At 51.3% G+C, this 18,873-nt stretch overlaps 7 protein-coding genes across 7 annotated transcripts; 3 read left to right on the top strand and 4 right to left on the bottom strand.

Annotated features, from left to right (window-relative positions):
• Window positions 1-1,357: 1,357 nt before the first annotated feature.
• On the top strand, window positions 1,358-3,092 carry coaT (acetyl-CoA hydrolase ACH1; the record flags this gene model as incomplete). Its single annotated transcript, XM_043274583.1, has 4 exons — window positions 1,358-1,500; window positions 1,562-1,802; window positions 1,850-2,815; window positions 2,865-3,092. The coding sequence occupies 4 exons, from the start codon at window positions 1,358-1,360 to the stop codon at window positions 3,090-3,092; spliced, it is 1,578 nt and encodes a 525-aa protein (XP_043130518.1).
• Window positions 3,093-3,575: 483 nt separating this feature from the next.
• On the top strand, window positions 3,576-4,424 carry Aspvir_002993 (oxidoreductase, short chain dehydrogenase/reductase family; the record flags this gene model as incomplete). The annotated part of the gene is made up of 1 exon (XM_043274582.1): window positions 3,576-4,424. The coding sequence occupies one exon, from the start codon at window positions 3,576-3,578 to the stop codon at window positions 4,422-4,424; it is 849 nt and encodes a 282-aa protein (XP_043130517.1).
• A 161-nt stretch (window positions 4,425-4,585) lies between these two features.
• Window positions 4,586-4,949, bottom strand: Aspvir_002992 (uncharacterized protein; the record flags this gene model as incomplete). Its single annotated transcript, XM_043274581.1, has 3 exons — window positions 4,586-4,625; window positions 4,682-4,806; window positions 4,872-4,949. The coding sequence occupies 3 exons, from the start codon at window positions 4,947-4,949 to the stop codon at window positions 4,586-4,588; spliced, it is 243 nt and encodes an 80-aa protein (XP_043130516.1).
• Window positions 4,950-6,232: 1,283 nt separating this feature from the next.
• On the bottom strand, window positions 6,233-7,108 carry Aspvir_002991 (uncharacterized protein; the record flags this gene model as incomplete). Its single annotated transcript, XM_043274580.1, has 2 exons — window positions 6,233-6,371; window positions 6,570-7,108. 2 exons carry the CDS (start codon window positions 7,106-7,108, stop codon window positions 6,233-6,235), a joined length of 678 nt encoding a protein of 225 aa, XP_043130515.1.
• Window positions 7,109-10,718: 3,610 nt separating this feature from the next.
• btgE (putative cell wall glucanase (Scw11)) lies at window positions 10,719-12,519 on the top strand (the record flags this gene model as incomplete). The annotated part of the gene is made up of 2 exons (XM_043274579.1): window positions 10,719-10,905; window positions 11,027-12,519. The coding sequence occupies 2 exons, from the start codon at window positions 10,719-10,721 to the stop codon at window positions 12,517-12,519; spliced, it is 1,680 nt and encodes a 559-aa protein (XP_043130514.1).
• A 493-nt stretch (window positions 12,520-13,012) lies between these two features.
• Window positions 13,013-13,555, bottom strand: Aspvir_002989 (uncharacterized protein; the record flags this gene model as incomplete). The annotated part of the gene is made up of 2 exons (XM_043274578.1): window positions 13,013-13,351; window positions 13,481-13,555. The coding sequence occupies 2 exons, from the start codon at window positions 13,553-13,555 to the stop codon at window positions 13,013-13,015; spliced, it is 414 nt and encodes a 137-aa protein (XP_043130513.1).
• A 1,771-nt stretch (window positions 13,556-15,326) lies between these two features.
• On the bottom strand, window positions 15,327-17,542 carry chs3 (putative chitin synthase activator (Chs3); the record flags this gene model as incomplete). Its single annotated transcript, XM_043274577.1, has 2 exons — window positions 15,327-15,634; window positions 15,685-17,542. 2 exons carry the CDS (start codon window positions 17,540-17,542, stop codon window positions 15,327-15,329), a joined length of 2,166 nt encoding a protein of 721 aa, XP_043130512.1.
• Window positions 17,543-18,873: the final 1,331 nt, after the last annotated feature.

The raw sequence follows: 18,873 nt of genomic DNA, 5'->3' as shown, positions 1-18,873 counted from the left end.
GCCAATTGTCCTGACTCCATCTATGATTTTAATTTGATGCTTTCTTCTCAACGCTTCGGTTGTTGTTGTTACATATTCTCATTTCATGATCACAGCAGTGCCGTTTCTCCAAACTGTATGGTTAGCGAACAGACTGAACGGTTGCACAAATGGGGGTTTTTTTCTGTTTATCGTCGGGAGTCTTGTCTGGCGAGGCTCACCGAGTCCGACGGCGAGATCCTGACTGGGATTGGTGTAGAGGGTCCTGGGATGGATGAAATATGATTGGTCTATCTATTTATACTTGTACTTTAGGGAATCGGCATATCTGCCTAGGTTTACGATTTAACAATGATTGATCCTTTTAACGCATTTGCGATTTGTTTGCTTGCGGGGGATAGTCTATATACTATATAATATCGACACCCGATCACCTCTCGGCCCACAGTCCGGACAAGGAAATCCGGAGTGAGTCTGGAGATGAGACAACCTTGGTTCTGATGGATACCTGAAATCTCTGATCTATCATCTGCGAGTCGAATAACCGAACACTGCCTTCAGGAGAACTCTGTAGCTGAAAGGAAGCGTTGAAAGCTCCGTGTGGCCGAACATCCATATAGCCGATACAGTCCGAGACTTGGCCGATTGGCGAGACCCGGACAAGGCTCGGATCAAGCCCAGACAGTCATTGAGCTCGAGCATGATTTGTTTGGAGGATTATTTGTATTCGACTCGGAAACTGCTGATATGCAATAATTGATCTCAAATAACTCAGCAGAAGTTTTATCATAGTTTTATCAGATGTTGCGTGGAAGAAAGAGAGGAACAAACGAAACGAGAAAAGGCCGAGAGTTTGCCGCGTGACGTCAGTATGAAAGATGCACTGAAGAGAAACAAAAGTACTTTTTGAGACATTGGAGGGGATCTGGAGGGGATCAAGAAAAGAGAAAAGAATCTGGGGTTGAGAAGGCAGAAAGTATCCCAGTCATGCTTAATTGAATCTTCTCTTCGCCTTGTTCTCTGGGGAAGATGATGAGATCCATCCTATAGATCATGCTTGTACTCCGTAGTTCCTAAGCAGTCACCCATCCACCCTCTAGATAGTAGGACCATGACTATTAATTACTATTACTACTCCTATTGCATAGAATACCTCTACTTTCATCCCCCGTAACCCGGACAGGAGGATTTCTCCACCTTGGGCAATCAATCAGCTGCCCGTGGGGAGTTCATTTCCGTGGCGTACCTATTTCTATTCTTCGTTTCCTCCTCTCTCGTCATCCCATCCGCCCTCTTCCTTCTTTTCTTTCCCCTTATCTTCCCCCTCTGACAACTCCTCTCCACTCTTTGCGCTCACTCTAACCCTTCCCACCACACAATGGCTGCGTCCGCACTTTTGAAAAGCCGTGTGAGACGGCCCTCCTACCTCCAGAAGCTGGCCAAGGCTGAAGATCTCATCGATCTCTTTCCCCATGGATCATACATCGGCTGGTCCGGATTCACGGGTGTTGGCTACCCCAAGTAAGTTGACCTTTGAGATCGACAGCGAGTATCGCAGCTGACACCTGATTGCTCTGCTCAGGAAAGTGCCCACCGCGCTCGCTGATCATGTCGAGAAGAACAACCTGCAGGGAAAGCTACAGTACACCTTGTTCGTTGGTGCCTCCTCAGGTGCCGAGACAGAGAACCGATGGGCGCGACTGAACATGATTGAGCGGCGGAGCCCTCATCAGGTTGGCAAGGAGATCGCCAAGGGGATCAATAACGGTGAGATCAAGTTCTTCGATAAGCATCTGAGCATGTTTCCTTCGGACCTTGTCTATGTGAGAAGCCCCAAGACCGTAAAACAGAGCGATGCTAATCGTGACAGGGCTGGTACACGTTGAACAAGCCCAAGAACAGGCTCGACGTTGCTGTGATTGAGGCGTCGGCCATCACTGAGGATGGAGGCATCATTCCCGGTGCTTCCGTCGGTGCGTCCCCGGAACTGATCCAGATGGCCGACAAGGTCGTCATCGAGGTCAACACGGCCAGTCCATCGTTCGAGGGTCTGCACGATATCACCATGTCGGACGTTCCTCCTCGCCGGAAGCCGTACCTGATCATGCAGCCCGAGGACCGCATTGGAACCCCCCACATCCCCGTCGACCCGGAGAAGGTTGTCGCCATTGTCGAATCCGACTACCCGGATCAGACGCTGCCCAACGCGCCCGAGGACGCAACCTCGCAGGCCATTGCCAGCAACCTGATCGAGTTCCTGAAGCACGAGGTCAGGCATGGCCGTCTGCCCCAGAACCTGCTCCCCATCCAGTCCGGTATTGGAAACATCGCCAACGCGGTCATTGGCGGCCTGAGCAAGGGCGGTGCGGACTTCACCAACCTCAAGGTCTGGACTGAGGTGTTGCAGGATTCCTTCCTGGATCTCTTCGACAGTGGGAACTTGGACTTTGCCACTGCCACCTCCATCCGGTTCTCCCCCGATGGATTCAAGCGGTTCTACGATAACTGGGAACGCTATGCGGGCAAGCTCTTGCTGCGTTCTCAGCAGGTTTCCAACTCGCCCGAGATCATCCGCCGTATTGGATGTATCGGCATGAACACTCCCGTCGAGGTGGATATCTACGCTCATGCCAACAGCACCTGTGTCATGGGCTCTCGGATGCTCAATGGTCTGGGAGGATCTGCCGACTTCCTGCGCAACTCCAAGTACAGTATCATGCACACTCCCAGTACCCGTCCCAGCAAGATCGATCCTACCGGTGTCAGCTGCATCGTGCCTTTCTGCACTCACATTGATCAGACGGAGCATGATCTTGATGTTGTTGTCACTGAACAGGTAAGCTCTATCTTTTAATCATTAATTGGATCCCATTGACATTGTCCAGGGTCTCGCCGACGTGCGTGGTCTGTCTCCCCGCGAACGTGCTCGTGTCATCATCAAGCAGTGCGCCCACCCCGACTACCAGCCCATTCTTACGGACTACTTGGACCGGGCTGAATACGAGTGCCTGAAGAAGGGCATGGGCCACGAGCCCCATCTGCTCTTCCAGGCCTTCAAGATGCACCAGAACCTGCAAGAGAAGGGAACCATGAAGATCACTGGCTGGGACTAGATGCATTGCGAACGAGACTAATCTACGACAAATATATACCATTATCATTAGAAATGGCGTCGCTGAATGTCATTGGCGAGACTGGGTCATCTTGGGTTACGGAGTCTTGTATCATTTTAAGTCTAGCGGTTAACTGTTCTTGTAGTGACCAACAATCAATTTGTTCTACATTACGTTCTCGTCTCCAGCCTCTCTTCGTAAATCCGACTTTCTGTGCGGTCATTCGGAGATAGGCAGGGCTGACGGACATAAGATGCAGAGCTACGGAGTAAGACGAGAATCCCTGCTGTTTCAACATGCTTGGTAATCAGTGAGGTACCTTTGTTTATGTTGCAGAGTACATAAAAGCCATCATCATCATCAGCAGCAGCAGCAGCAGCAGCATTCGCGTTGGATCTTGAGAGCAGGTCCTCTCCATCCGCCAACATCGCCCTACTTCCTCCTCCATCAACAGGTACCAGTTCTACAAAGATATCCCCCACAATGACAACCTCAACGCCAAACCTCATCTCCACCAACAAGCTCTCCGGCACCCGCGTGCTCATCATCGGCGGCACCTCCGGCCTCGGCTTCGCCGTCGCCCGCGCCGCCCTCGAACACGGCGCCAGCGTCCTCGTCGCCAGCTCCCGCCCCGAAAAAGTCCAGTCCGCTCTCTCCCGCCTGCGCACCTTCTACCCAGACGAGCAATTCACCGCCAGAATAGCCGGCACCACCGTCGACCTCGGGAACGAGTCCACCCTCGAAGCGAACATCCTCGCTCTGCTCGACAAAGCAACGCAGCCTGCTCTCTTCCCATCTACCCCCTCGCCCAACGCTATCGACGGCCGGGTCCTCCTAGACCACATCGTCTTCACAGCCGGCGACGCCCTCAAAATCCTCCCGCCCACAGACCCAGCGCTTGATCCCACGTACATCCGCGCCCTCACCACCGTCCGGCTGCTGGGCAGCATAATGCTCGCGAAGCACGTCCCGGCGTTCATGGCGCAATCGGCGCGGTCGTCGCTGACGCTGACGAGCGGGGCGGTGGCGATGCGCCCGTTGCCGGGGTACAGTGTGGGTGCTATGCTTGCGAATGCGCTTATCGGGCTTGGGCGCGGCCTGGCGGTTGATCTTGCGCCGGTGCGGGTGAATGTTGTTGCGCCGGGGGCGGTGCGGACGGAGCTGTTCGATGGGTTGCCTGGGGAGTTTATTGAGGCGCTTAAGGGGAGGGCGTTGACGGGGGGGCTGGGGAGGCCGGAGGATGTGGCGGAGGGGTATTTGGGGGTTATGAAGGATGGGTTTGTGACGGGGGGTGTGGTTCAGTCGGATGGGGGGATGGGCATCAAGTCTTGACGTTCACTGAATGTTTATGCTTGTTCAGTGTAAATTTGGCAAGGAAGATTGTAATGAGGTAATGAATGAGATTAATGCTGATGCTGATGCTGATGCTGTACGAACGCTAAACAAGATATCATAACATGACCATAACTATAACCAAAGACACACATCCCATGCTATGAATCCGTCGGGGGACGATAGGCTCCTCCCGTAAATCTATACCAGTTAGCTCATTGGATATATACCGAAGGACAGAGAACAAAGGAACATACCGACTCCACAGGAAACTAAACAGCCCCCGCGATTGATCCTGGCCGCGCTTGGCCCAGCCATGGTCGACATTATAGTGCTTCACGTCCTGAAGGCCGGCAAAGAGTCCTCGTCCGGCCGTTGGGTGCTGCATCTGTTAGCTTGCATGCCATGCCGATAAGGAGCATACCTGAGTGACAGTGAAGTACATACGCGACGTTCCGCGCCAGAGCGAACCCAGAGATCAGCTCCATAGTCATTTTGGAGACGAGGGGAGGAGGATTCCGTCATTTTGTCACGGACTGCTTCTGACTTGGTTGATATGTTGTATGCGCTGCTTGCTGCTGCGATCAATGCGTCCTCGCGAGGTATCAGATTGATGCTGGATTGTTCGAGTGATGATGAATATGGATATCACCCACCACCCTCTTTATATCTTGGAGACTTTTCAGCTCCCAAAGGAAAGCGATTGAACCATACCAAAGGCAATTGTACTTCCGAATCACTTTACCTGACGCCGGAATCGAGATGTCGACAGCTACCCACCGGTTCGCGATGCTTCTGTAGGGTGAAAACGGAGGCTGAAAAGCGCCATCCAACCAAAAGTACAGAAATTATTCGGAATTCAAATGATGAGAGCATGATAGGATGGCGTGGTCAAGGATCGTGGTGCGGTGAGTTGAGGTGGTGTGGTCGCCGTATAGGCAGGTGGCATGATCTTAGAACAGCCATGTTCCAACTTCCAGGTCTCCCTATGTACTCTGCCCTGTGAAGAGCTGGCCTGTGGAAATTCAGGATTCCGCTTGTATAATTTTCTGGGATTCTCCATATTTTTTGATAATCTCATTAGGTGAGATTCTGGTTTGTTTGCGAGGTACATTCTGCTGTCATGCGACGGGAGAGATGATGCCGTTGGTGTGATGTGGACTGAGCAGCATAGATAAGTTCCAGAAACTGTCAGAGATTTACGGGATTTTCCTTCTAGTTAACATCAAGTCAGAAATGAAAACACTGCAAGAAGAGTCCAGCTCTGTTTGAATGAGACATTGGAGTGAGCCTTGCCAGTCGCGGCCTTAGGCCTCTCTTGCAAGAAACCGTGATGTTTCCATCGCTGGCGGTTGGGTCCCGACGCTTTCCCTCTTCGGGCCTTGCTCGACAATAGCCCTAGGCCTAGCAGCTGCAGTAGCTGCACTCCAGTAGACGCCCGTAAACTTCAACTTCAGGTTAAACACTTCACATCCTTTTCAGCCACTACCGCCATCCATCCTCCATTCATCAAAGGAGAATAATCCCAAGAACGCGGCGGGGGTCGTCGACTAGAACGCCTTCCTGCGCGAACCAGACCCAGACCCCAACGATGACGATAAGAGCTCGACCCGGCGGAAAGTGGCTTCTAAGGGGAACAACTTCAAAAGGTACGGACGGCCCCTTGAACTCGTTGACCGGAACAGTGACTGAGTTCTCCAGATGGACGTAGCTCCTTGATCCTCCCGGTTGGAGATTCTGGCTTCTCGGAGGTTCAGCTTGAGACTTATCGCGCAGCATCTCTTCCCATTGTGTGATAGCCAGATAGTTCACCACTCCCATTTTTCCGGGTGAAGGTACCAGTCTGTCTCTTTGCTCGGCTTCGCTAGTCCATACTCGACGTAACGAGCCTCTGACCATTCAGGTAGTTCGATAACTGGCCATCCCCTTCGGAAACCCGAAATGCGACTGTAATCCGTTAGTATATATTTCCAGCACATTCACATAGAATGCCATTACTGACGTACAGATTGCCTGTGGACTGATCAAAGATGATCTTCGAGAGTCTGGACTGACCTGGTGCTATCCCGCACCTAATTAACTGTCTTTTCATTATATTAGTATCCTGTCTGTCTGTCTGCATACCTAAGATTTGCATAGACTTACTTATAGGCGGCACGGAACTTGCAACGGATGTCATTGCGTGCGGTGTCATCCAAGCCCCAGAAGAATTCCTCCGTCAGAGGCTCACCAGGGACCTTTTCCCACACAAGGTATCTAACGTAGCCGCCAGGAAGGAGGTCGTGCTCTCCTTGTATTCCTTCCGCGTGGCCAAGGAACCGAGGAACAGCGCTACAGCCTCCTCTCTGCAATAGTTTAAAGGCCTCCAGCTCACCACACACGCCAGGGGGGACGGCCTGCCTAGCCAGTGTGTCGTTATCAGCGTCCTCCGTTCCAGTGATAGGAATCTGTTGGTAGATTCGCATGAACGCTATCTGCTTCGGATCGTCTGCAAGATGGCACAGAAACTTGCCAACGGTTTTAGGAGACCCGCGGCCCATTCTGACATCGTGCTCTGTCAGAGGAGCTGCCCTCTCCACGAGTTTCTCCGTGATGACCCACGTCCGGAAGGTAGTTTCAGGTGATGCGCCGTCTGAGACAAGGTCATATGTGGTCACCGTAGTGCCTACTAGGCCGCGGAGCATTCGAGTATCGAATATGGTCGTTCTGATATAACCACCATGCTCGTTGCTCTGCAGATTTCCGTGGAGCTCTTCTATCCAAGTATTGCCTGTGTATGAGAGGGGCCTACTGACATTTACACATGCAGATAAGTCGTGACATATCAATCTATGAGCCGCAGTATTAGAATCATTTTATCAGAGTGCGTGAAAATGTACTAGTTGATTGGACGCGCACAAAGTAGTGGCTGAATTTGATGATTTCAACCTACCTTATGGAGTCATTCAGGTGCTACTCATGGACGGCGAATGCCTGTCAAGACTGGATTTCGCCCTCTACTCCACGAATGAGGTGTTTCTTCCAAATCCGACCTTGGCAGTCACGGCCCCTTGTAAATTGATCATACCAAGAGACATACTGATGAGAAAACAGTCCAATGGATGATGTCATATTCATCGATTCTTGCACTGCGGGAGCCATAAATTCTTAAGATGAAAAGGAAGAAGCAAAAACCAAAAAGAAATAATGACCAGTGCTGGGCTCGATCCAGCGACCTTGTCGGTGTTAATGATACGTGATGACCAACTACTGGATGGTTCCCCTTTTTGTTTCATAACCCAAAGCAATTTAGAGCAGGCCATTGTGTTGTGAGGCAACCCCTGATTGTAAGTTGCCTCTCTTGCCTTACACACAACCCATCGATATTTAAGAGCATACATTACTATCATCATCTTCGGCATCATTCTGCTGCGGAAAGTTCATGAGATATATGGCGTATATTCGTTTCTGTTATAAAGGAGTAGCATATCAATATGTTGTCCGCGGTTGGTCGATGGCCGATTCCCCCTGCAAGTTTCCTCTATTCACAATAGCTGAAGCTCAGGAGCCATCAACAGAATATTGACAGTTTGACAGCCACCCCTGAGTTCAGTAGTGTAATGCCTATTTGGGACTGGCCTTTTGACTCGTAAGGCTCTATTGAAACCTTGTCTTAGACAACGGCCCTAAGCCCGCTAGTGGACGGTATTGTGGCTTTTGTCTCATATGCAAAGAGAGTGATTCGTACTTGGCAGATAATTTTGAGTAACAGTTCCGAATAGCAACGTGCTAGGCTGCTAGTTCTCTGAGAGACGCCACTGTTCAAAATCCTCGGTCAAACGATAGTGACAAGCGCTATCAGCCCCTGAGCAGTGAGCAGTGAGCAGTGAGCAGTGAGCAGTTGAGCAGGCTGGTTGATCGAGCCTTCAGGGGTAACTGAAAAGAATTGCTGGGCGTTGGATTTCTGGGATGTCACCCCGCAGTCTCAAGAACTGTTCTGTCAACTTAGGGATTATGATAGGTTAAGAGGTAAAAAAAGTTGTAGCCACTGTATTCAGTAGGTGCCGCTGCCGAGTCGGTCTAGCTGGGATGCTGAACTGCGAGTCAGGGGGTGTACTGAACGAGGACTAAACTGGGCCACGATCGTGATATGAGATATTATCGCTTCAATTCAAAAGCTAGCTGATCGTGCGCGTCACAACCTGGATAACATTCAATAGTTATCTATATTCCACAAGTGGCGTGTCCAACAAATAAGGGGATTTGACTCGTGAGATGGCAATCCTCATTTTAGTTATGGGCTTCAGCCCGAGCCAGCTTTGGATCCAACACATCGCTGCATTTTGCTACAGACACTACTCCCTGTGTATGGAGACTATCAAGTACATTTACCGGGGACCAACCCAAGTCTGGACTTCGTCAGATCAAGAATGTCTCTTTAAAAGCAGAAAGTACCAGCAACTATAAGGATAGTATCCTCCAAATGTCGATCAGTGGACTCATAGTAAGACAGCTCAATAGATTGACTGGATGCCTAAATGGCGACCGTTCTGAAGCCTCGACTTTTGAAGCCATTCAGTTGATAAATGCAGGAGTTCGTCCTCTGGCCAAATAGACAACGCATGTCCGAGGCTGGCCGAGGCTCATGTAACGCTCTCGAACCCATTGAGTTCAAAGCTCTACATCGCGCAACTTGGTCATCGCTGTCAAGACGCAATTAGCCTGAGGAGCTATTGTAAACTATAGACAAGATGATAATGGTAGCCAAAGATAGAAGCCTCATTGCTCAATTAGCCGCAAATTCAATTCGCAAGGCATCTATCCTAATTCAGAATTCTGATCTCCAGGATAGCCTACTGGCTAGATGCAGAGTAAGGACGGGTACAGTGCAGAGTTTCAACTATTCATGGGTGCAGTTAATAATAACAACGGAGGTTGGTAAAATCAGTGGCTGAGGGAACTATCTATTCATCAGAACAAAAATAAATCCACACAAAAATGAGCATCCCGACTTAAATTGTGGGTGGAACAGCCGGAAATTAAAGCTCACACCAATCACCAATTAAACTCAAGAATGCAGAGTCACAGATGATCTACTATACCTGTCTGGGCCTAGTGCTGCATGGTAACGAGTCAAGTCTCCACATGGGTGCATTAGCGGAGATGAGTGCCTTGCTGTGTTGTGCCGCTGGAACCAGGTTGCCTGAAGATGGACAACTGTCTGTCTGTTCCTTTCTCCTGTTAAAGGTCAAAGTCAGATGGGATAAAATGAAGTCACCAGACAGTTGGCCATGTTATGTAAGATGAGCTGGAGAGTCCAAAAATGAAATGCAATAAGAGTCAGATTACCAAGTCAGGATGATACAAAGTACCAAAAAATTGACAATACGGACTACGGTGACTAGACGCAGTGGACGGGGGCTGAAACAATAGCAATAACTTTAGTACCACCAAGCACGAGTCTCCTGACCGGACCAGCCACTGCCATCTGTATTGCTTCAAAGTCCAAAGACCTCCATCGAACGATGGAGAAATGTTCTAGATGAAAGGATCTCCAACTGCATAGAGCATAAGCATAGTACGGAGCAGATGGAGACGCAAGAATAGGTTGCATCTTATTCAAGTGAAAAATCTGAATAATGACACGGCGAAAGTCCATTTTTTGACCTATGACCTCTGGCTGTATCGTAAGGATCAACCTGCTCTAAGCCCGAACTTGACAATGGGCCAAGCGATGATTAGCCAGTTTCGACTCTAATTTCTTGTTGTTGTCAATTCCCCCCACCCTGACAAACTGTCCGAGCCGTGCGGACTACCACTGGTCAACTTCCTCTGGGACACCCTGCAACGCCCCCCCTATAGCTACCAATCAGCATGATGCGGTGCCTGACTATGCCCAATGTAGGCTAACAGATCAGAGTAGTGCCTTACACCGCTGCTGCTGCGGTGCTAATTTCCTTCGACTTCCCCCTTTTGGGTGCTAGTCCCGGGCCCAGAACTAACGTAGTATCTCTCTCTCTCTCTCTCACTCTCTGTCAGACTCCAGGGGGTCCCCCCGGCCACGATCACATCGGGTGGGCTTTTGGCTTTTCTACCACCCGATGGCCGCCCCTACTCGCCTCTTTTTCTCCTTCTCTTTTCCCTTCTCCCGTCTCTTCTTCTCTCCTTTCTATCCCGAACTTCCTAAAGTCTCTTCATCTCAAGAAAACAAAAGAGGCCATCGCGCCCCTCCTTTATAAGCGCTTTATTCACTACCGCTTCACTCGTTCAGCGGGCATTCCTTGAAATTTGCAATATCTTACATTCTTATTCACCATGAGGCTTGCTGTTCTGGCCACCGCGGCCGCCATCGCGGGCACCGCCATGGCCGATGTTGCGCACATGCGTCGTCACGGCCACGATTCTTTGCACCAGCGTCGTGCTCTGGCTCAGCCTGCCCCTGAAGCTGATGCTACCTGCGGCTGCACCACCGAGGTCGTCACTGTCTGGGGCTCTCCTACCCGTAAGTATCCTGAAGTCGCGACCAAAATCTGATCGGAGCTGGTGTTTGATATGACTCAATGCTTGGTTGATCATATCAAAAGGATACAGCTCTTACAAGGAGCCACTGCTAACGTCAATAGTGATCCCCGTTGCGACTCCCACTCCCAGCACCGTCACTTCCGAAGCTGTCACCACTTTGCACTCTACCAGCACCCGCACCGTGACTGTTGTTGCCAGTGCCTCCGGTCCCACGGCCAGTGCCGGCGCCACCTGCTCGACCCCTGCTACCCCTAAGGTCCCTCTGCCCACTCCCGGCGTCACCACCTTCCCCGCGCCTGGTGTCTACACCATTCCCGCCACTACTTTGACCGTGACCGACACAACCACCGTGTGCGGAGCTACCACCACCGAGCTGCCCAGCGGTATTCAGACCTACGGTGGTGTCACCACTGTTGTTAAGACCTCGACCACCGTTGTCTGCCCCTACGCCACCGTTGAGCCCTCGGGCACCACCGTGACCAGCGTGATTAAAACCACCACCTACGTCTGCCCCACCCCTGGCACATACACCATTGCTCCCACCACCACCTACGTCCCTACCAGCACCGTTGTTGTCTACCCCACTCCCGCCGTCATCACTCCTGGTACCTACACTCAGCCTAAGCAGACTGTGACCGTCACCCGTACGGACTACACCTATGTCTGCTCCTTCACCGGCCAGAACGAGCCCACCTCTGCTCCTGCTGCCCCTAGCACCACCGACGTTCCTGCCACCACCACCGACGTGCCCTCCAACAGCGTTGCTGCCCCCTCCAGCTCCAGCAGCGCTCCTGCTTCCACCGGTGCTGTCAGCGGCCAGATGGGTATGACCTACACTCCTTACACCAAGGGTGGTGATTGCAAGGACAAGGCCTCCGTCCTCTCCGAGGTCGCCAACCTCAAGTCCAAGGGTTTCTCCCACGTGCGTGTCTACTCGGTCGACTGCAACAGCTTGGAGTACATTGGTGAGGCCGCCCGGACTTGTGGTCTCCAGATGATCCTTGGCGTCTTCATCAGCAGCACTGGTGTCTCCGGTGCACAGGACCAGGTTACCGCTATCTCCAAGTGGGCCCAGTGGGATCTCGTCAGCCTGATTGTTATCGGTAACGAGGCTATCCAAAACGGCTACTGCGATGCTTCCACCCTTGCTGGCTTCATCTCCTATGCCAAGTCCTCCTTCCAGCAGGCCGGCTACACTGGCAAGGTCACTACCACCGAGCCCATCAACATCTGGCAGGCCTATGGCTCCACTCTGTGCGGTGTTGTCGACATCGTTGGTGCCAACATCCACCCCTTCTTCAACGCCGATGTCTCTGCCGACCAGGCCGGCAAGTTCGTTGCTCAGGAAATCAAGGTCCTTGAGGGCATCTGCCCTGGCAAGGATGTTCTCAACCTGGAGACTGGTTGGCCTCACTCTGGTAACGCCAACGGCAAGGCTGTTCCCGGTCCCTCCGAGCAGGCTATCGCCATCAAGTCCATTGCCCAGGAAGTCGGCTCCAAGTCTGTCTTCTTCTCCTACTTTGATGACCTGTGGAAGGAGCCTGGCGAGTTCGATGTCGAGCGCTACTGGGGTTGCATTGACAACTTCAACTAAGCGCGGGTTGAGCTTGCGTTTTGAGAGAATCTAAGGGAGGTTTGGAGTTATTCTCAGTTTTCTGTCGGCCCAGGATATATCCTTTCATTTTTTTGTGTGTTCAACGACAGTTTCCACCTTATACCATTCTCATTGTACCTCCAAGTTCCCACAGTAGATATAACTTTTTATTCATGTCTACCTCCTGGGCCGAATCGACTGTTTTCCTTGTGTCCTCTCTTGTATATGCAATTTCATACTGATCGTAACTGCCTGTTCCACTTGTAACTGTAGCCGCGATCAATCATATCCATCGCATGACTGTTCCAGTATCTGGTGATTCAAGCGATCTCGCAGCGGTAGAATACGACCCTATCACTAGTGCTCAGCCAATTTAGCGTTCCATTCCTCTCTATCTTATCGTCCGCCCGTCTCCGCCCTCGTAAACAAAAGCAACAGCGGGATGACACTGCATTATCGACAAGATTAATCTACAAGTACAAGAAGTAGAATCCTAACCCGAATCCGCCGCCCGGTCATTATCGATCGACTCAAACCACTGCCCATCCATGCGTATCCATCCTCTAATAGCGAACTGGCACTGACGAATAGAACCTCTCCCTCGGCGCTTATCCTCCACGCTCACATTCCGTTTCTGCGAGATGAAAAAGAACGAGGCTGTTGGCAGACAGGTTGCTAGTTCGGTTCCGGTTCCATCAGCTTTCATCCTGGCGATGCTGATGATCCACGAGGCAGAGAGAGAGGGGGTTGGACTTACCGCGCCCGGGGCACAGACGAGAGGGACACAGCAGTCGTAGGCGTTTACGGTCGCGTTACCGCAGGGGAAGCCGACCTTTATTTGGGAGTTTGTTAGCTTGCGTGCGCGGTGGTCGGCGAGTAATCCAAGCTCCGTGGCAGAGCAAGAGGATGAGGATGAGGGTCAGCAGGAAGAGGGGGAGGTATGTGAGGACTTAGTACTTACGCCGGAGCAGGACTTCTCGGCGGAAGGCAGCGCCATGGCAGCGGAGAGGAGGAGGGCGAGCGAGAGGAGACGCATTTTGGATTTCTGAGCAGCTTTGGAGTATACCGAAGAAAGGTCGATGATAGGTACGTAGGTTCTCGGTAAAGTGTGGATGATCGTGGTAGTGGTGGTGGTTGTGGAATCTGTGTTGCGTGACTTGTCAGATTGGTATCCCTTGATAGCTTTTACCAACGGTGGTTGTGATTAGAGTATCTTTTTGCGCCCCTTGTAAGACGAAGTGCTACCTGGCTGGCTGGCTGCTGGCAGGGCGTGAAGCGGCAGATGACAGGGTCAACGTACGTACCTGAACTGAATGAATCCGATCGACGCACGAGTCTACAGAAGTCTCTACAGCAGTTGACTGTCCGGAAGTAGAAGTCAGGATGCAGGAACGTGGGAGGCTGAGCAGAGCAGCAGGTTATGTACCTTTCTGTCACAATGAATGAAAATCAGGAGGTCGGGTTGGTGCGACAATGAGCCTGCCTACAGTACCTTCCTTACTCCATAGAGGAGCAAGCCTGGGCTGTCTTTGTCTCTGTCTCTGACTCTCACCCTGTCCTCTGTATTTTTGGAAGCGACGCAGCAACCTGAAACACAATCAGCGGGATCAGCTGTCGCGCTGTTGATCAGTGATCACTGATCTGCAGGACGGTGTCCGAACACCTTGTTATTGGACACTGGGGCGCTGGCTGTGGGTATTGTGTACTACGTTGAGCTGCCAATGACATGAGATGGATCCTGCAATTCTCCATACCAAGAACGAGTGGCAGGAGTAATCTATGTCCAGGGGAAATCATGCAAGCCTGGAGGTTGGATTATATTATTCCACGGCTGGTGATATACCCTGGATCCGCTCTTGGTCCTTACCCACAGCGTGCATTGCTTTGATGCGGGCACAATGACGCAGGGGCGGCGGCTTGATGTACCAGGGAGGATCTGACTTGCGTGTCAGGTAGATTGGCATTCTGCATTGCGGATGCAGATTTCAATGTACATTGGTTTAGCTGAGTGGATGGTGCAGAAGAACCAGATACAATGATGGCTGTATGAACATGCGACACCAAGGAGTACGATAATGCATCTTTAATTAAGAGACACGCCACGGCTGTTCACCATGACATCACAATAGGTATTTGTACTGACCAGGACTATTGAATGTACACAATACTCCAGCTCGTCACCTACACTACGGATAGCTCCAAGAGAATGGTGTACTGATAATTCCCAAATTAGCATTGCATATCTCTGATACCGGCCTAACAAACATCTCAAGACCTCCAGGTCTATGACTTGTTGGATGGTTCAACAAAGTAATCAAGAAGAATCATGCGCAATGTTAAAACGCCAAATAAACCCCGCTAATGAACTGTACAGCATTGCCATACGCCGAAAAATCCCGCATCAGTGATGAATGAGAGAAAGTAAAGAGATTGATGGCGACAAGATGCTTGCAAGAGATATAGAATGATGGTAGGGCTCATCCTCTACTGAAATCTCAAGGATGGCTCGTTGTACATGAATGACCAATGACTGATAGGATGCAAAGTTTGTTCGAGTCCCATAAGTGGGTGGTTCAAACAAGTGTTTGGCTGCCAGAGCAGAAAAAGGGAAATCCCCACAACATAGCTGTATCGAGGCGCGCTAAACGCTGTAACCCTTGCCAGAACCTCAGGCGGCAATCAGGGTCGACGAAATGTGTATGTAGAATCCGCATTATGTATTAATCCCGTAGTGATATGGAGCATATAGACATTTGAGAATCGACCGATGGATAAGGCTTGTCGTGAATACTGATCGTCAAGCTTTCTTAGAAAATAGTGAACCGTTTAGATTTGCCAGACTTTCCGGCATCTGTTCCACGGATTAGCTCGAGGCAGCACGAATGGTAGTTGAACGCACCTAGAGAATTCTTATTCTCTTTCTGCCCTTCTTTTCCATTCCGCGTAGGGCTCCTGCCCTCGGCGGCAGCTTGAATCGTGGCAATGCGATGCTTTGCGCGTTCGTCGCCCTGATCCGCCGCTCTCACATACCAGACGTTGGCCTCTAATGGATCACGACGGCAGCCAATGCCCATCTCTGTGAAGTATCCGACAGCATACTGCGCTTTCGCCAGTCCTACGCAGAAAGTTAGCAAATTAACCGGTCGAGTTCGTGTGCGCACATACCGAGTTCTGCAGCTCGCTTGGCCCACTCATAGGCCTCGCCTTCGTCCTTCTCCAGAACAGGCTCCGCGCCTACCAGGTACCAAGCACACAAGGCCATCATCGCCAAGTCATGCCCGCTTTGTGCGGCACTGGTATAGAAGTGGATGCTCAATGCAGGGTCTCGAGGACAGCCCAACTTGCCATGTTCATACGCATCTCCGAGGCGATAGCTCGCCTCGGCATGGCCTAGATCCGCTGACTTGGTAAACAGCTGAGCTGCATAGGCTGGATCAGGAAACACATCATCGCCGAATCCCGTTTCGTGGAGGAGGCCGAGTTCGTAAGGCGCAGAGTTGTACTGGGCGTCGGAGGATTCCGCCGCTCGCTTTAACCATTTGATTCCTTCCCGATACCGTTTGCCTAGACCCATGTCGCCCGCCAGACAGGCCTTGGCCATGCGCAGCATGGCCCCAGGATGATTCTTGGAGGCAGCTTGGCGGTAGAACTGTTGTGCTCTGGCCGCTTCTACCCTGGTTCCCCAGCCGAATTCAAAACAGAGGGCGGCACGGTAGCAGGCCTCGACGTGACCATGCTTACTCGCGGCCACGAACAGGGGGAATGCTCGGTCATAGTCTTCCTTGCCCTTGCTGAAGAGTCCGGATGCATATCCATCCGCCAGGTAGTACTGCGCGAACGGATAGCTACGGTCGGCCAGACGTTGAAAGATCGACTTGGCTTCCTTGAGGAGACTTTCCCGAGAGATTCCCGTCCCTTTTCGGCCATACACTGCGTCCTTGCGTGCTTCATGATCGTCTGGCGGCATTTCCAGCATCGCGTTGACCATAAACACAGCGAACTCATATTGTACCGCGGGGTCGTCCGTTTTCTTCACATTTGCGAGATACATATCAAAGGTCTGTTTGTGACTGAGCAAAGAGGCATTGTTGCCCACCCAGGATTTTAGATGGGAGTTGTCCAGTTGCCCGGGGGTCGGACCTGGCTGAGGATAGGAGGTGTTGAGGAGATCGACAAAAGAAAGTGGACGGACATCGGGGGACGAGGAATTCCTCGGTGAAGCGCGTGCGTGGAGGTAGGGAGAAGCACCGGGCGACAAGTTCCGACTATCGCCACCCATTTCCGAGACGAACGAGTATGTTGAGTTTGGCCGTGGTATACCATGCCGTCTAGCTGAGAGATGACCGTTGGAGCCGGACAGATTCTCGGCTGAAGCGGCATCAGATGGTGACTTGAGTGCGACATTGGAGTTACGATACGGTTGGTGATGATAGTGCAAGGGCTCGAAGTTTTCGGGGCGAGCCTCACTGTCCAAGCTGCCCCGGGAGGAGTTGTTCTGGCTACCACTGGGAGCTGCAGGGTCTGAAGAAGGCTGGATAGAACCATTCGTCTCATCTTTGAGCTGGTTGTCTATCACAGACCAGGAACCGCTGCTAGCCGGCGTATGCCCGGCTCTCCTCGATCCTGGGACTGGTGGAGGGGCGTAAGAGTCTCGGCGTGGTGGAAATGCTCCATTGCTGTTCTGGGGATTCTGCCATTGATCCTCAAGCGACATATTGGCTAAAGCAGTGGTGGGGACAGAATTCCCGACATGACCGTCGCGAGCACTTTCGAGTACCCTGTTGGACGGTTGCGGCAGATTCATGTCATCGTGAATATAGACCGGCGGAACTGGAGGATATTCATTTTCAGATCGAGAACCGGGCAACGCCTTCCGTGCAATGTGTTGTGTGGCGCGCTGTTGGGGTATCGACCTGGGGGTCGATTGACTCTGAGACGGCGAAAGCGGGGGAGATGATCGAAGATAGACCGGGGGAGGGGACGATATCGGTTGAGGGTATTCGCCTGCTACCGAGCTTGCCATTTTCCCCGAGAGACAGATTATGTGGCGGCAAAGACAGGAGACAGGATTCCTGTATTGCCCTCAGTTCAGCAGACTGTCAAATTGATCTGGAGCGAGGGGTGATTGAAGATGGAGGGGGCTTAGAGATCCGACGGCATCGAGGCTTGGTCAAGCGAATGTGCAGTAATCGTGAAAGAGGGTCGGACTTGTGACTGCGTACAATATGGTGCAAGTCGCGGTGATAGCGACCGAGTGAAGATCTGTATTTGTGCCCTGGGAATGAACCCAGTATCGCGGAGAAGTAAAGGGTCGCCTAGAGGGGACTCGGGGTTGGGTCCACTGCCTCACAGCAATAATAAGTACTCCGAACCTGTCAACAGTAGGGAGAGGCTGGATGGCTGGATTTCCGTATATTTGTCTCAGGGGATATCTAGGATACAGCGGGGATGAGGTGAAGATGCAAATCTGAAGAGTGTAGTCTAGAGTTGAAGCCAGAAAGCCAAGCAAAAATCTCAATTGCGTGACTGAGCGAAGGAGTCTCTACTTTTTTCTGGAGGAGATGCTCAGAAGGATGCACCAAGTGGGCGAACATGATGAGTCCAACACCATAAATGGCTCTAGTCTGATCATTAGCTGCTGCTTTGGACCGGTTCCGCCCCGTATTGATCTGGGTATTACCTTTACCAGTGGACGGTACCTTACCTACCTTAGGCAGACAGAAGCATTATTTGGTTCAAAGAAAGCAGCAGAAAAGAGTCACAAAAACCCCACCTGAGCACACTGGAAATGGTCATGTGCGATTGTGGTATTTTTCTCGCTCTCTGGTCTTGAGCTTGTCTTTCTCCTTCCATCATCTTCTTTCTCATCTTGGCTTGGCTGGAAACAGATCGAAAGTGGTGCAAAATCACTGGACTCATTAAATATCCCAGAATCATCTGAAAGCTAGTTTTGTTTCTGGATTAAGGGTCTGAGACTTGTTGTTCGAAAGGGATAGCAGTATTATTGTTACTTATTATTACAGAGCGCCAAGAGCCTTAGACTAAGGTAGATCGAAATGCAGATATTCATCCGTCGCTTACGGACCCCGAAGATTTTAGGCTACAGGGGCAAAAATAGTATCGGTTGAATAATCTGTATCATATGCTGAATCTGTATTGTATCCTGATATTAGTTATTTAAATGAGTAGTGACATACAATAAGGTACTTCAAGAAAACGACAGCTGTCTCTGGTGGCAGTGGCTCCGTACGGAGTATGCCGTGCCGAGTGGGTAATTCTAGGTACGAAGTCAATGATTATCACAGACCAGCCAATAGTGTTGAACCTTCTGGACATCCGCCTGACTGGACAACT

The sequence above is a fragment of the Aspergillus viridinutans genome (assembly GCF_018404265.1).
Source record: "Aspergillus viridinutans IFM 47045 DNA, scaffold_13, whole genome shotgun sequence".
Classification (NCBI taxonomy): domain Eukaryota; kingdom Fungi; phylum Ascomycota; class Eurotiomycetes; order Eurotiales; family Aspergillaceae; genus Aspergillus; species Aspergillus viridinutans.
This window is presented reverse-complemented; position numbering and strand designations above follow the sequence as displayed.